The sequence below is a fragment of the Molothrus ater genome, chromosome 8 (genome assembly GCF_012460135.2).
Source record: "Molothrus ater isolate BHLD 08-10-18 breed brown headed cowbird chromosome 8, BPBGC_Mater_1.1, whole genome shotgun sequence".
Taxonomy (NCBI): domain Eukaryota; kingdom Metazoa; phylum Chordata; class Aves; order Passeriformes; family Icteridae; genus Molothrus; species Molothrus ater.
The window spans coordinates 6,765,759-6,781,071 of NC_050485.2; the positions used below are offsets into that span (position 1 = coordinate 6,765,759).

Consider the following 15,313-nt stretch of genomic DNA (forward strand, 5'->3'; position numbering starts at 1 on the left):
TTTTCCTTTTTTTTTCTGGGCAGGGTTCAAGTAAAGTAGTCTTCCCTTACCCCCACCCCCAAGGATATCAGCTGGCCAGCACCAGCACTTCATAAAGGAAGACGCTTGGCTTTGCAGTAAAGAAAATTTGGATCTTAGCAATTGAGGAAAAATACCTTCTTAGAAAGGTCAAAACTCTCAGAAGAATATCATCTTGTGTTTGAATAGAAGAGGATTGTTTAAAATTAATTTAGGAAATTAGGAACTCTGCAACACCACAGTATAACATGGACTTGATTCTTCACTTGCATTTTACAGTTGGCTATCTCAATTTAAGGGCTTTGGCAGTAAATTAACACAAAACTGGAACAACACAGTGGCAATTTCGATCAAGAAGATATTTCTCTTTGGTAGAGAAAAGTGTAAATTCTGATACAATTTATAATCTCTATGAGAAACACTAAGGAAATTTTAAAACAAATTCTGTACTTCATACACTTTGTATCCCACGGGATACAAAAAGTCTGTCTAGAGGTAACTGACCTAACAGTCAAACTTTAGTGCATTTTTTGTATATGCCTCTGTTGACCAATTCAGTAAAATTAGTGTTAGCCCAGATTTCATCCCTGTTTCTGGAGTTCTGCACCTGGCCTGCTTCTTAGTCCTGAAGCAGGGCGTAGATCATACAATAGAGTGGTTTGACTAGATTTCAGATTCTGACTTCTGCTGCACAAGGGATTCCAGTGAACTAAGCATACAAGTTCTGCTTTCTCTATTGCAATATTAAACGATTTTAAAAGCTCCCAAACATGAATTCTCTTTCAGGGAGAGCAGAAAGAGGGGTTTGGTTTGCACTCTCAGAAATGCAGTGGAGCTTTCAGCAAAGGGCCTTTCATTGTGTCTTTGCTGGAGATGCACGAGGCGAGAGCAGCAAGTGGGGTTGCACAGCGATGGTAACTGGGCGAGAGGGGAAACCTCGCCGTGCTTGGTCCTTGAGCGATGATAGAGGAGACAGAAACAACGGTCCCCACCCCTGCCTTGGGCCGGCCAGGGCTGTTCCGAGCCTGCAAACCACTGCAGCATGGAAGCGTGTCTTTTTTTTTTTTTTTTTTCCTTCAAAAAGTTTTCAGGAAGTCTGGGGGAGGGGCGATGCTGTTTCTTTTTTGTTATAATGGGCCCCTTTGTGGAGATGGAGGAGGAGAAGCGATCTGTGTGCCGGCGAGGCGCAGGCTCCCCGCTGCCTGCCAAGGTAACTCGCCAGGGCTCCTAAAAGCGGCGGGGCCCCGCGGTGCGGGGAAGGGAGGGCGGGCTGCGGCATGGAGCTGATGGTGCTGCTCAATGCCCTGGTCACTCGCCTGCTCTTCGTGCTGCACTCGCTCATCGGGGTTTGGAGAGTGACTGCCGTGAAGAAGGAGCCCAAGTACTGGCTGCTGGCACTGCTCAATCTTCTCCTGTGCCTGGAGACAGGGCTCACCCTCAAGTTTAAGCAAGGCAGAGGCTACAAATGGTGAGCATATTCCGCCGGAGCCCCTCTTGCTTCTTTGCATGTTCCTTGCTGCAGATGCGAAGCTGCCCCCCGAGAGCAGGGGCTGCTCTGTCCCGGCGCTGCCAGGCGCTCAGGGATCGCGTTTGCTCTCCGGCTGCTCCCAGGAGGCAGGGGTGGAAAGCTGGTAGAGTTTGGCTAGTCCACTGCCAGACAGAGGGCTTGCAGGAGGGGCAATGGTACAGCAGACTACGCGGGAGGCACTCTGTGCGGCTGTGTGTGTCTCTTGCTAGAGTCAGGAGGTGGATGCTGTGGGGCTGCAGCGGGCTGGGGGCACCGGCGCACCTCCTGAGCCCTGCAGGGGCACAGGGTGCGGAGGGACCCTGCAAATGCCCTGCATTTACACCCATCCTGCCGTGCCCTGCATTGCACCTCCTGCCCTAGGACTGTATGCCCCTGCTCTCCTCCGTGCAACAGTGCTAACACCACGCTACTGCATGAACCTAAACTTTGTAAAAAATAAAAGATGAGTAGCAACTCTTTTGATACAGCAAGAGTGGCTTAACTATTTGGATTTGAGAGGCTATTCCAGAGAAGAACTTTCATGCGTGAAAGGCTGCCCGAGAAATGAACAAAAAAGTTAGTCATAGCAGAGCTTGGCCAAGCACATGGGGTTTTACATGCATCTAAAGAATTACTGCTGTCATCTACAGCTCATCAGCGCTCAGGCAGCCAAAACAAAATGCTCTGTGAAAAGGAGGCGGTCACGTAACTAATTCTCAAGATTTCACTAGGACCTTTTATTGTTAAAAACTCAAACTGCAGGCAGGCCTTCAGACATATCCAGTACTAGAGAGCCCTGGAGTATTTCCATGTTCTTAAAATCCTGCCCATTGCAACCTGTGAAAGTCATTATAACAGAAGGAGTGTTGTGTGACAATTCACGCAAGAGTTCCATGCTCTAAATTTAAATGCAATAAAAGCGGTGATAAAGTCTGGGACACTGGAAAATTGAACAACAGCAGAGCCTCAAATGCAGTTATGAGACAGGCAGATTGAACAGCACCAATTATTTTGGGAGAGGAGGCAGCAGCAGAATCTTCATGAAGCAACACTTGCAATGGAGCTTTTAAAAAATCCAAACAAAAATAGGAACCAAAAGCACATCCATGTTAGATGCATACGTAGAAGAGTGGGCTAAATTTATCTAGAAGAAAATTTTGAAAATGGATGTGGTCCAACACTTCAAGCAGCAAAATAAAAGTACATATATAGGTGAGACCTGTAGACAAATGGTCAGCATCTATTTCCATCAGGGTAATTTTCTGCTCCAGTGGAAAACAGTCACAGAACAAACATCATCAGCATTTGTAGAAACAATTCCACAGACAATCACCAATCCAGGCAAGGGGCAGACTATGCAGCAGGACTCCTGCCTCCAACACCCTCATATTCTCTGTTCATTATTGACAGAGGACTGTTACTGATTACACCAGCATAAAACATTTAATGGCACATGTGGAGAAAAAGTCTTCTTGTGAGCCTGGCCATGTAATACTTCCTCTAGATTGCTCCTTCTGAAAGAAAGGCAGGGTTAAAGCCCCTGAAGTCTCTTGGCCTGATGTGGTATCATTAGCTCAGTATTGCTACCTGCCAGCTGGATGGATTTTTTGTGTGCTGAAGTCCTACAGGAAATACTGTAAAATGTTAGTTCTTCCATTCAAATGAGAGGTGTGTTCTCTCCCAAAATAACCAGGCTAAAAACCCACACAATCACTAGCCTTTTTTTTTTTTAGGGGAAAAAAAAGCTAACAACAACAACAAAACTCACTGTCAAAACAAACAACACCCCCTCAACCTGAAAAACAAAAAAACACAATTAAAACCCAAACTATCTTAGAAGGGATAGTTTGAAACATTCCAGAGCAGCTCAGCAACCCAGTAATTTCCCTAAGCACCAGGATATTTTGTTTTCCTCAGTACTTAATCTTCACTAGAAAAGTCATGATTACCAAAATAAAGGTACGTTCAACATAGAGACAAACAGTAAATGCAACGACATTTGGCCAAAATGTTGCTGCAGTTGCATACTTATAAGCAGTTTAAATTCATTGCAGAATGTGCCAGTGACAGAATAGAAGGAAGCAAGCAAATGTCCCGAGCTGGACCCCACTGCCAAGCCTCAGGGCATTGCATCAATGCCCAGTCCATACTGTAGCATGCAGAGCTAGATACAAAATTTGTGGCATTGCACCTCATTCCTACTGTATGCAGAAGTACAGAATTACCAAAAAAACCCACCTCAATCAAATGTCATGTGTTTAACAAGAAAACAGCAGCAACTCACTCTCACAAGCATCACTACTTGTAGGAGTCATGAAATCTCTCCATTACTTCTGAATAAACCCAGCTAAAGAAGCTGAAGATAACAAAGCTTCATCAACATCCGTTATTGTGCTGGTTTTAGTTGAATAAATGATTTTTGTGGGTGCGCTGGCATTTGGCCAGCACCAACCCATCACAGTTATATAGAAGACTAGCAGAGAGAAAAGAACTAGAGAATTCTACCACTGCTAGCACAAGTGGGGAAACAAGGCCAAGATCCATTTCCATAAACCCATTTTAAATGCACAGCCTGCAACTAAAAGATCTACTGAAGCAGTGCTTGTTTTAGGCAAACTGATGCTATTTCTACCTTTCCTGTGTCAATGCACAGGATTGTGAGTAACCTTTATCTCAGCATCACTCAGTGAAGTGACTCAATGTATTAATTCACTCTTCATGAAATCAGAAAGAGCATGTTAGCTACAAGCTTTTTAAATACAGAAAATGCTGTGATAGAAATACCAACAGCAAAGTGCCTTTGGTCAGTTCTTAAAAAAGAAATTTTTAATAAATTTCCATATATGACCTTAGATGGATGTACAGATAAACCTATTATTTATAATACTCACACAGCACAAGCAATCCAGCAAGAATAGCAATTCTTATTGACAATTACCCTATTTCTTAATATCCCATATAGTAAAGGCACAAGATACCATATATCCAAACATTATCTGCATTGGAAAGTATTTATGATGTATCATAATACCAAGATATCTTTTCTTTTCCTTCACAGGTTTTCACCAGCAATATTTTTATATCTGATTTGCATAGTACCATCACTATGGCTACTAGAAATTCATCATGGGACTCAGGTATTTAATATGAGACAAGATAGACTTGTTTGAAATGGATGCATTATTTGATGGGTTGGCTTCAAGCATGCAGACAGAAGTCTGCTAAGTCTTGTTCCAGTTCTCTCTTTCATATTGGTGGGTGTCCCAGTCTAGCTACAGCTATATTATGACTATTGTGCACTTCCTAATTATCAGATAATGAGCCTCTTTCCTAGCTAAAAATGAGACCATTTATTTGTATTTATCTGAGGAACTGAGGACTACAAGTTTGAAAAACATAGCCTTTCACCCCCAGGTTACCAGCATGAATCTTGCTCAGTAGGGTAAAAGAACTACGTTGCTTTAGAGGCCTTTGCAAAATAAAGTGAGTTTCACAGTGTTTAAAAGCAAATGCCACAACTTCAAGCAAGTTAAAATTGAGACAGGTATCAGTGAAAGGGGTCTTAAACTCGGGTTACCTCATGTTTGCTGCAACATAGGAGAACACACAGATTGTTACCACAGCTGGAAATATGTCTGAAAAGGTTTATATCCTTCCTTTCTTTGTGCCACATAATAATCTAGGAGGGGGGGAGCTGGATTCCAATTCAGGACTAAAGCACATGGTAAAATTTTTAAGGGCAAGTGTTCTGGGGTCAGTTAGGGCCAGAACAGAGCCACTTGATCCAACAGGTCTCCCTGAGTCAAGCTCATGCAGGTTAGTTTCAAGTCCCTATAGCACTTCCATGCAGTGCAAAGGAAATTTTGTCAGTGCCCATATTTGCACATATGCAGTGTCCTACATCCATAGCAGTAAAGGTTCTGATTGGAACAAGAACAAAAAGTAACAGAAGAAAATACATAAATTAGACTAAGAAGACCTAGTGCCTCATTTTCTCCTTTGAAACATTGTTAGAGTCCACAGAAGCATAATCAAATATTCAAAATTGTGTTTACACTAAAAATGCCTCAGGCTTTTTCTAAATACAGCAGCAGGAATTTATTGTCTTCTTGTTTTCCCAAATCTCCTTAAACAGTCATAGACAGGTAATGTGGATATTGAGAACATTTGTCATAGTTAAATCTGGTCCAAGAAACAGGCTAATTCTGTAGTCAAAGGCAGCAGTTTATTTCCCAAAATGATGTTAGAACATGGCATACTTTGTTCTTATTGATATACTGCTATGGTGAATTAAAGAGGGAGTATATCAAGTTAACAGCTTAGTTTCTACCTGGAGAGATAGGATAGAGAGTTCTGGAAACACACAATCTAACAGATTCAAAAACAATAGCTCCAGAAGGGGAGCAGCTTTCCTAACAATTAATCTCAAACACAGAACTCAGACTAGCACTACTCTCCATACTGATGTATTCCTGGGATTTCATTATTTAAATGCAAACAGAATGGGTAATTATGTGGTCACTAGATCCACACTTTTAATATGTACACTATGAAAACAGTGTGTGGTCTTTAAGGCAGTAGAACTTTGATCTTGTGTTGAATCTTTACCAGGAAGCATCAGCTGCTCGTGTCACTGCTGTTATTTAAAGCAGGTGCTAATAGGCAGTCTCTCTTCCTGAAGACAGAGGCAATTCTGCCTCTGTGTACTGCAGAACTGGACATATAATGCCATTCATATATCAAAGGTGAAATACTGACTGCATAGAAACTACTGCTTTGTGGTAATGTATTTGGGGATGAAATATATGTTTAGGAAAGATGATAAAGTCAATTGAACTGTACAGAGTGAAAAAAAAATTGCTGTCTGCTCTCAAGGAAATTGAAACCATTTAATCCATTAAAAAACCCAAACATTCTTCCATAATAATATTCAGGATCTCAGGGCTCTGTTACCTTTGCAAATTCCTGGTGTGCCACTGCCACAGAAAGCAGTAACTGAGCACCTTTTGTAGGGCTTACCCAACTACCAGGGCTCTAGCTGATGCAGGCTTCCAGTCAGGAATAAGACAGACACTGGGTAAACCTTGTAATTATTTTTAACCACCTTAGCTTGGACACTTTGGGGATGTATTGAATATCACTGTCCATTCCCTCAGCCTCATTCTGAGGTGGGATTCTCTTACCAGCTAAAACTATACCATAATGAGCTCCTCAAAGTGATCTTACATCTTTCACCATTCCTTCCTTCCCATACCCATTATATTCATCAATTTGGAAAACAACTTTGATGATCTTTTTTTCATGTTTTACATTTCAGCTTCGCTGTATGAGCAAAATGAAGCAGTCAGGAGAGCTTTGAATTTCTGACATCACATGTGTTTCCATAGTGACAGCCACACTGTTTGCAGCAAAGCACAGACAGCAAGCCAGGTACCTGTTGCTTGGCAGAGGGCCTGCTCCAGGAAAGGGCTGGACTCTTTCAAAATGTCCTCAGATTGACAGCCTCTGTGCACATTAATAGGTTGAGGGTACTCCACCCTAATATTCAAGTGTCAATTTTACACCCCAATGCTGGCTCCATTATGAAAAGTTTTAGCTAACCTCAGTTTTATATGAAAATAATAGATTGTGAATAAGGTGCAAACAGAAATTGGCTGAATTAGATTGGTGTTTTAGGTGTCCCCCATGCACTGGCAGTCAGTTTCTCTGCAGGCCATGCTCTGGGACATCACCATGTCATGCAACAGCATTTCCATTTTGATTAGATGGCTTATGAATCAGTAAGTTTCATCTCAGAAGAAACGAAAGAAAGTAAACAAAGTCAGAGTTGATACAAAATGTGTACAGCCTCTTCCTTTTATCTTTGCATAGAAAAAACCTGAAAACAAAACCATTTTTATTTTGCTTGGTAAAAAGTCAACATTTAGGACTTACTGGGGTCTAATAATAAAAAGGCAAATCATGCTTATTAAATGCCCATGAAACAGTAAAACAGTATTCACTTGCTTCTTGTCACATTCCCATTTAGTCACTGCACATCCATAACTCAATAAGTAAATATGCCTGGCACCAACAGTCCTATTTACATGCATATACATGATGTAAATAAAGGCTCTTCTCCAGATTTTCAAAGATCATTTCACAATCACCACTTATTAAATATTCAGAGAAGAGCAAACCCAAACAAGATATGAACATACTTAAATGAAAAAACCAGAAGCCTACTTTAAAAAAAACAAAACCAGGAGATTTCCATTTCCTTCCTAGAAGCAACTGAGAAGAGCTGTGGACTGGCTCTGAGCTTGCCAATCAGTCCAAGATCACTAAGCCTTGCTCTGAAATAGTAACCCACCTCTCAGCTGAAAGTACTCACAAAAATGACATACAAGGAAAGACACCTACCAAAGACAGCAATAATGTGAATTAATTTTCTTAGAGGTACTTCCTGCACCTTTGTGCCACTAGAACAAGAGAAAAAGAGCTCCCCTGCAAGCCATGGCATGGTTTCTTCTGCCTCCTTCTAGTGGTCAAGCTGCTGAGTCCTGCAGCTCCTCAGCCTTGGATGTGAAGTTCTGTGCAGGTTCATGGCTGCTTTCCTATTACCATGCCAGAGCAGGCAAGGGGCCAGAGGGGTGAGCTTAAATGCAGACTTAATGACAAATCAAAGGCTGCCAGAGTCAGCCTTCCTCCTCCTGCACAGGTTAGTCATCCCTTTGCTCTACCCAGGCTACTTGTTGATCTTCACTTAGTATTCTGGGGTGGTTAGGACAGTTATGCAGTATTTTTAAGTTGTGGTCACCTCAGGTGTGTCACACAGCCAGTGGAAGTATTTCAGCCTGACTTTGACCTTGGGATGGGTCTCCCTAGACTTAAGGGTTTTTCTGTAGGCAGCAGATACAGATGCCTCTCCAGAGCACCAATTAAGTTACATTTCCAAAGTATCCTCTGAACAAGCCATTCCCTCTCTCTCCTCTAGTTGAAGGCCAAACCCAGGGAGATTAGCCCTACAAGGCTGTAGCCAGGCAGAGAGTACCAGCCCCTCCATCTCACTGTTTCCATGCCCAGAACTTTAGACTAAATGGAAACATCATCTTCCCCACATCTGTGTGTCAATCTTTCAAGACTCTCACACCCACTGTTCAAATAAAACAAGCATTCAGCTTAAGACTCTTTACCGCCAACTCTAAAAGCAACAAGCACTGACATTTTTTCCAGTTTTTTCCAGGCACAGGAAATTTATCTGCCATAAGGTCAGACAAGAGGCAGCATTTACCCAGCTACTGAACAACATCAGAGACCAAGCAAAGTATCAAAGTAGAATCTGAAATTTCCTGAAAAACATTGCTCTGATATTGGCAGGCTTTATGCTGAACACAACTACTCAGTATGCTCTCAAACACATTCCAATTGTTACAGAAAATCAATCCCCATGCAATAAAATGGTGGGGGGGCCCAATGGAGAAATGCAAATCATCTGCAATTCTCTGGTAAAAATAGGACAGGATAAAAGTCTTTAGTAACAGCATGGTTTGATTTTCTAATTATCCTCTTTTTATTACAATGGAGAGAGATGTTATGGATTGTTATGAAGACAGATTTTGGAGCCGTGCCGCCCAGCTGCTCCTGGGCCAACTTTGGGTGTGAAGGTAGAAAGGCAGGACAGTGCTGCAGAGAGAACATAGTCCCACCACTGGATTACTGTAGTTGGAGTAATAGTATGTTTCAGCCAACACTCAATTTCCCAGATCATCATGTACTTGCAGGAAGTAAAAATAGCCTTTATTCTATTTCAAAGGGATAGGCAACAATACAGGTCTAGTTCTTTTAAATACTCCTTTATTTCACCTCTCACCCTATGAATTTCCATACAAAATAAGGCACACCAGGGGCAGGAGAGGTGGAGGATGCAACCCAAATATCCTACCTCATTTTCAGCCTTGAGGGAAGTCATACAGAAAAATGAAAGTGACATTTTCAGAGAAATTTTTCTGGATAGTAGAAAACAGAAGCAGATATTTTGAGAACAAGTTTTTGTTGAAGGCCACTCCATTGGCCTTTGAATTTGCATTCTCTTCTGCAGTACAACCCTGTACTTTCTTAGGAACCTACCAACATATCACTCTTGTCCTCATGAGAGGAATTCCTCCCTTCTGAAGAAGATCTGATGTTTGCAAAGGTCCTCACTCTTAATTGCATTAAGAGTGAGGACCTTTGCAAACATCAGATACCCTCTGCAGTTCAGCAAAACAGGATACAGCCATAGAGCACATCTGCTCCTGGGTGGGATGTTTACACATGTGTCATGTTTTTGTTCACAACAGTACTGTGGCAATGAGCCTGGGGCTGTTCAGGTCAATGTCAGCAATCAAGACTTCAATCAATCCAGAGAGAGCAGTCATGGAAGTGAGGGAACAGATCACCACATCATTCAGACGGTAGGGCACCTTTTCCTGTTTCTGGTAGAGATCTTATGACAATTAGAGATAAGCACCTTGTGAGTAAAACAAAATAACAAAACAAAAAACCAAACAAAAAAAGGTAAAAACCCAGAGCATGTATATTATCTATATTTGTAATTTAGAAAAACACATTTTGAAAATACAGCATGCTGCATACTAACTATTGTTGCTAAAACCAGTCTCTGTGTAAAGAAGAGGCGGCCCTACCATTCTCTTGCAAATCTCAGTAACTGGATTTAGAAAGTGCCTGGGTAACAAGTCTGCAAAGCACAACGCTCAATTGAAAAATGAGGACAGGAGGAGTAGTACACAGAGAAAGATTTGATATTCATTATCCAAAGTTTGTATTAGAGTGCCTTTATAAACCAGGCCTGCGAGATGGAAATTGTTCTCATACAATGTGAAAGAGAACAAAAGCAGGCTCAAAGACAAATACAGTCTCTGACAGTATGTCTAACATCAGTCTCCTGAAGTTACAGTACATTATTGTTGTCTTTTAAACAGGCTAAAGTCTTTGTCAATCAGCTCTCCACAATCTGTGAGACTGTATGGACCCTGGCCCTCCACCAGACTTTTCTACTGCTACTAGTAGTTGGGAGATGGCTTCTCCCCATTGGAGTTGAAATCACCCGGGATCAATTGTCTCAGCTGCTTCTCATGTTTGTAGGAACAGCAGCAGATATACTTGAATTTGCTAGTGAGACCTTGGACATTGAGGATGTTCGGTAAGGATGTTTTGCTGATGATATTTGTGTAATGTGCAGTGTTCAGACTGGTAAAATTGTTTCCCATAGAAAGCAGAAGGCTGCATTCAAGGGCTCTGTGTGCCTGCTCTTGCCTTTCCCCCTGTGAAAGTCCTGTGAGCTTTGTTGGGGACTACTCACGTGTTGCCAGCAGAGAAGCATGTCACATCATCACAATGAAAGGGTTCAGGGAGCCAAATGAGCAGCCTGACTGCCAGGAGCTCTTACAGCTACAGAACCCGAAGCACTGGATACGCAATAAGCCTCCTTCAGGTTAATGAATTGTTTCAGATGGGCAAGGAAGCAACTAGAGCTGGCTTAAGTGATTCATTATCCAAGTTGCTTCTTTGGTTATCTCATGTGTACTTCATGGTAGAGTGACAAAGTGTTCAAAGATAAGAAGAAAGGGAATGGCACAGTCTGGTGTGAATTTTCAACACTGATCTCTCCCAGAGAAAGTAAGCTCACCTCCCCCTCACACTGCTGAGAGATGAGCTGTGAACATCCATCATAAGGAAAGAGTCACAGAAAAGGTTCATCCTCTCTAACAAATACTATTTTATTTTTTGTAAATATCACAGCAAGGCTTTTAGAGCAGAAAAAGAGTCCTTCCCACTTGGCAAAGAAGCTTCAGGCTTGCAAGGAATGTGTAATCACTACAAGGGTAAAGATATCCCCTCTGAGCCACAGAGTCTATCCTCATATGCTTATTATTGTAACATTAGCTTCAGATATTTAGTGTAATTACACAGCTGGAACATGTAAGCCTTAACAGCAAAAATACCATACAAAAAGGTGCTTCTGTTTTCCTTAGTGTTGCATTGTAAAAGCACATAAATAAACCAATCACTGTTTCACTCAGCTACCCTTTAAATGATTACAAACACTACAGGAAGCTTTTTTGTGATCTCATAAGGAAACTGCATCTTCATTGTTACCACTTTTCCCCCTCCCATAGGAAGAATTACGCTCTCATAAATGCAATTCTTGCTGTATGGACCTGGAGTATGTTACAGTTTCCACTTGATCTTGCAGGTTAGTACTTGCATACAAACAAGAAAAGAGAAAAAATGCCCTTAAGTTTTCGTTGGTACATCTTGTGGTTGTGCACACACTACATACAGGCTGTACTAAGGACTTCTGGTGGAGAGGAATTCATATACAACAGCTTTTGAAGAAAGCTCATTGTGGTTTCTTTTGAGGAAATACTTGTTTCTGGCTAACCTCTGATCTCTCTCATTGAGCTGTCTACTTTCAGGAAAAGGAAGAAATGATTGCACTATTGTGTTGTTCCAGTTGCCTGTTACTGCCTTAAACTTCACTATGTGAGCTCTCATGTTAGAGCTGGTCTATTATGCCTCAAATTTGGGTAGGTCCTAGACCCTACAGAGAGGCAGGCACTTGTGAACCACAGAATAGCACAGCCAAAAGCACAGGAGAAATTACCTATTCACTAGAGACCTAAAGGACCATATTATGTTGAGACTGTATGATGTTATCTTCATCTAAAAGGGCCAGCTATTCAGCCAGCTCAGGGCTGTGTTTGTTCCTGGGCAGAAAAGGCTTCTCCCTGTCCAAAAAGAACAATGAAAGTTGTCTGGAGCATCATCTGTTCCAACCATTTTGGCCTCCAATCACAACAAGTTTGCAACAACTATAGCAGTCCAAAAATGCATTATCCTCAGTACCATCTATACAAAATAGATTTCTAGGCTAACACACTGACTAGAACAATAAATTTAAAATTCCTGAAAGATTATTTTGTTCATTAGTCTTTTCTACATGGATGCTGCTAGGCTTTGTTTCCAACAGGGAAGTTATGAAAATATTTCAGCATTTCAGCTCAGCAGCTCACCTCCTAAAAAATCAGATGCAATCACATTTCAGCTTTATCATAGCTAAAATTCCTGCTACTGCTAAAATATATTCTATTAAAGATGCACAGCAGTCAGGTTTAAAAAACCTCAACCAACCAAATAAAAAACATCCTATATACATCACCACCACACAAATAAATTCAAATAGCACTTAAACAATCTGTTTATTTTTTTTTCCTCTAGCTGTTGCTTTTCCATTTATTTAATTACATCTACCAGTTAAAAATTAAATTACTGAACACCTATTTCCCTGAAATTACTATGGGTACAGTTCATTTTAGGTAGTTCTATACAGTTGCACAGATAGTACTTTTTGTTCAAGCATCAGAATGTTTATTCACACATCAAACATGACGTAAAACATTTTTAGGCAGTTATTATTAGACTACAGTTAGGACTATTAAACAGCAATGGCACAGAAGCACATTAAAAAATTAGCTGCTGCTGAAGTTTTGCCTAATGGATTCAGCAAATTTCTATATTTTACAACTCATTTTCCATTTGAGTCTCATCTCTTTCTCCCCCCACCCCAGCATTGACTCAAACAATAGAATTCTTTTGGCAAGCTGCAATGTTTGGCAGTTGTTACTGCATCACAAGTGTGATGTTTTTTAAACCGATGAAATCTCCCTGTCGAAGAGACAGGTTAATTAAGCTTCGTGTATTTCTGTGAGATACAGCCAAATTTCCCCCCACAAACCCTTCTGATGCTCCTTCTCTGGACACTACACCATAGGGGGCATTTGAGCCCACCACCACCTCTACTGCCAAGGGGAACCCATGCATGCAAGTTCCAGCATTGTATGACATCGGTGTCCACAAGGCTAAGAATAAGAATCTGTGCCTCAAGTCTTACAGGGCAGACAGAAACCACATAGTGCTCAATATTGCCTAGCACTGACAGGCCTTATTCTTACTATGACACATGAAAAAGGCAATGGTTATCTAGTGAATATTTTTAAAGCAATGTCTTAGCGTGGAAGAAAGTGAAGTGCTACAGCACTGGCTATTCCTTTTCAGCACAGTTTTTTTCTTAAGGATGCATACTGGTCTGGCATGTTGATTTACCAAATAAAAGATCTGGGGAAGTTGTAAAGAATCACTAGGTGATCTATTTCTGCTTTTTGTTGTAGAAGTGTATAAATAATGGTATGTTTGAGGCATACAAAAGGGGAAGTGTTTAATCCTGTTTGTCAGACCACATAAGTGCCTCAGGTGAGTTCAGTGTCTTTTGCTGAAAAACATCCCAGAAACTGGATATGCTATAGGTTGCACAGTTTACAGGTGAATGCATTTATAATCCAGAGTACCCTGTATTGTGAATGCCCTTTAGGCCAATACACAAAATTGTTTTAACGTGACTGTTTTCCTTGCAGTACAGCATATTGGCTGCAAACCAAGCACGTCGGCCAGGCGGATCCCCAGCCTGCTGCTGTGCAGGTACAGTGCAGAACTCTGGAACATTGGCGTCAGCCTTTTCATACAGGATGGCCCCTTCTTCATTGTGCGTTCAATTCTCATGGGCCACTTCAGAATATTCAATCAGATGCTGGTGTTTTTTACAGCTAAGAATATCTTAGTTGTGACTCTGCAGCTGTACCGGCTGGCAGTGATAACCTTAGACTTCCGTACCACCGTTCTGCAGAAGAGCAGGAAAGGAGAAGTCTGTTGCTGCCCATGTGAGCCTTATGAAGCTCGTGCTCATGCTACTGGTCGCCAAGAGAATGAAATGAAAGAGTTTGTTGCTGTTCCTCCAAAAGAGGAATCCCAAGCTCCTTCAGAAGATCACTGAGCAGTTACTGACTTGTAAGAGGTTGCATTTCCCACAGCTTCTTCAGAAGGGCTTTGTCAGTTTCTGTGATCAAATAGATCTTGAGCGCCTAAGTCATCTTTTGCATCAAGAGAACATTCATTTCTTCTAAATTGTAGGGGAACTTTTCTCAAGCAAATTCTTAGCAATGGGACCTTTTTAAAATCCATTTGTATGGTGGGTTTTGACTAGTTCCATATTATATTACTCACAGGGATTTTGTAGCCATAGTTTGTAGTATCAAGAAAGGTTGGGAGCACTAACAAGACTGGTTGATTGGTTGTTACCGTTGGTGGCACTGTGCTGACCTATGTACTTGCATGAATTCAAGTGGAAGGACAAGCCTGTCTTTTATAGGAAGCACAAAAGCATTGAGCTCTACTAGAATGGTAGGGCTATGACTAAAGTGTGATGAACAATATATTTGCCATGTACAGAAGGAACTTCAGCAGCAACAACTGTGCAGGCATGTTAGTGCTGTTACTGTGACATGAGAACATTGTTCATTCCAGAAATTTAAGGAAACCTTCAGATGTTACCTCATCTTTGGCTGGATTCAGTTAAGAACTATGCAACACCATGAAACTACATACAAAAGACTCTTATGACCTGCCTGGTGTGAATAACCTAAACCTTATCAAAAAGAAAAATCAGCCCCTGAATCACTAGAAGCCAACTGCATTTGCTACAGGCATTTTCTACAGAGTTGCTTGCCTTTCTATTTCTGCCAGTTAGAACATATACACAACACACATGGACAAAACCTCACCAAAATATTTGTAAATAGTTTTTTCTTCTTGATTTTACAGTTGTGACAGTTTTTTAAATGTCTCTATTTTGTATGATTTTTAAAAGTGGCCTGACACAGACTCTCTCTAGAAAGAAGATGGCATTGCTGC

At 41.3% G+C, this 15,313-nt stretch overlaps 1 protein-coding gene across 1 annotated transcript; it reads left to right on the top strand.

Moving 5' to 3' along the window:
• Window positions 1-1,295: 1,295 nt before the first annotated feature.
• Window positions 1,296-14,739, top strand: TMEM26 (transmembrane protein 26). The gene is made up of 6 exons (XM_036385205.2): window positions 1,296-1,486; window positions 4,584-4,662; window positions 9,847-9,960; window positions 10,489-10,709; window positions 11,686-11,762; window positions 13,981-14,739. Exons 1-6 carry the CDS (start codon window positions 1,296-1,298, stop codon window positions 14,394-14,396), a joined length of 1,098 nt encoding a protein of 365 aa, XP_036241098.1. The 3' UTR covers window positions 14,397-14,739.
• Window positions 14,740-15,313: the final 574 nt, after the last annotated feature.

Excerpts from the sequence above, each read along its gene's own strand:
- TMEM26 (XM_036385205.2), top strand. The coding sequence starts at position 1,296 with ATGGAGCTGATGGTGCTGCTCAATGCCCTGGTCACTCGCCTGCTCTTC. Across the intron at positions 1,487-4,583 it reads CAAGGCAGAGGCTACAAATG|GTTTTCACCAGCAATATTTT; the intron begins GTGAGCATATTC and ends TTTCCTTCACAG. Across the intron at positions 10,710-11,685 it reads TTGGACATTGAGGATGTTCG|GAAGAATTACGCTCTCATAA; the intron begins GTAAGGATGTTT and ends CCCCTCCCATAG.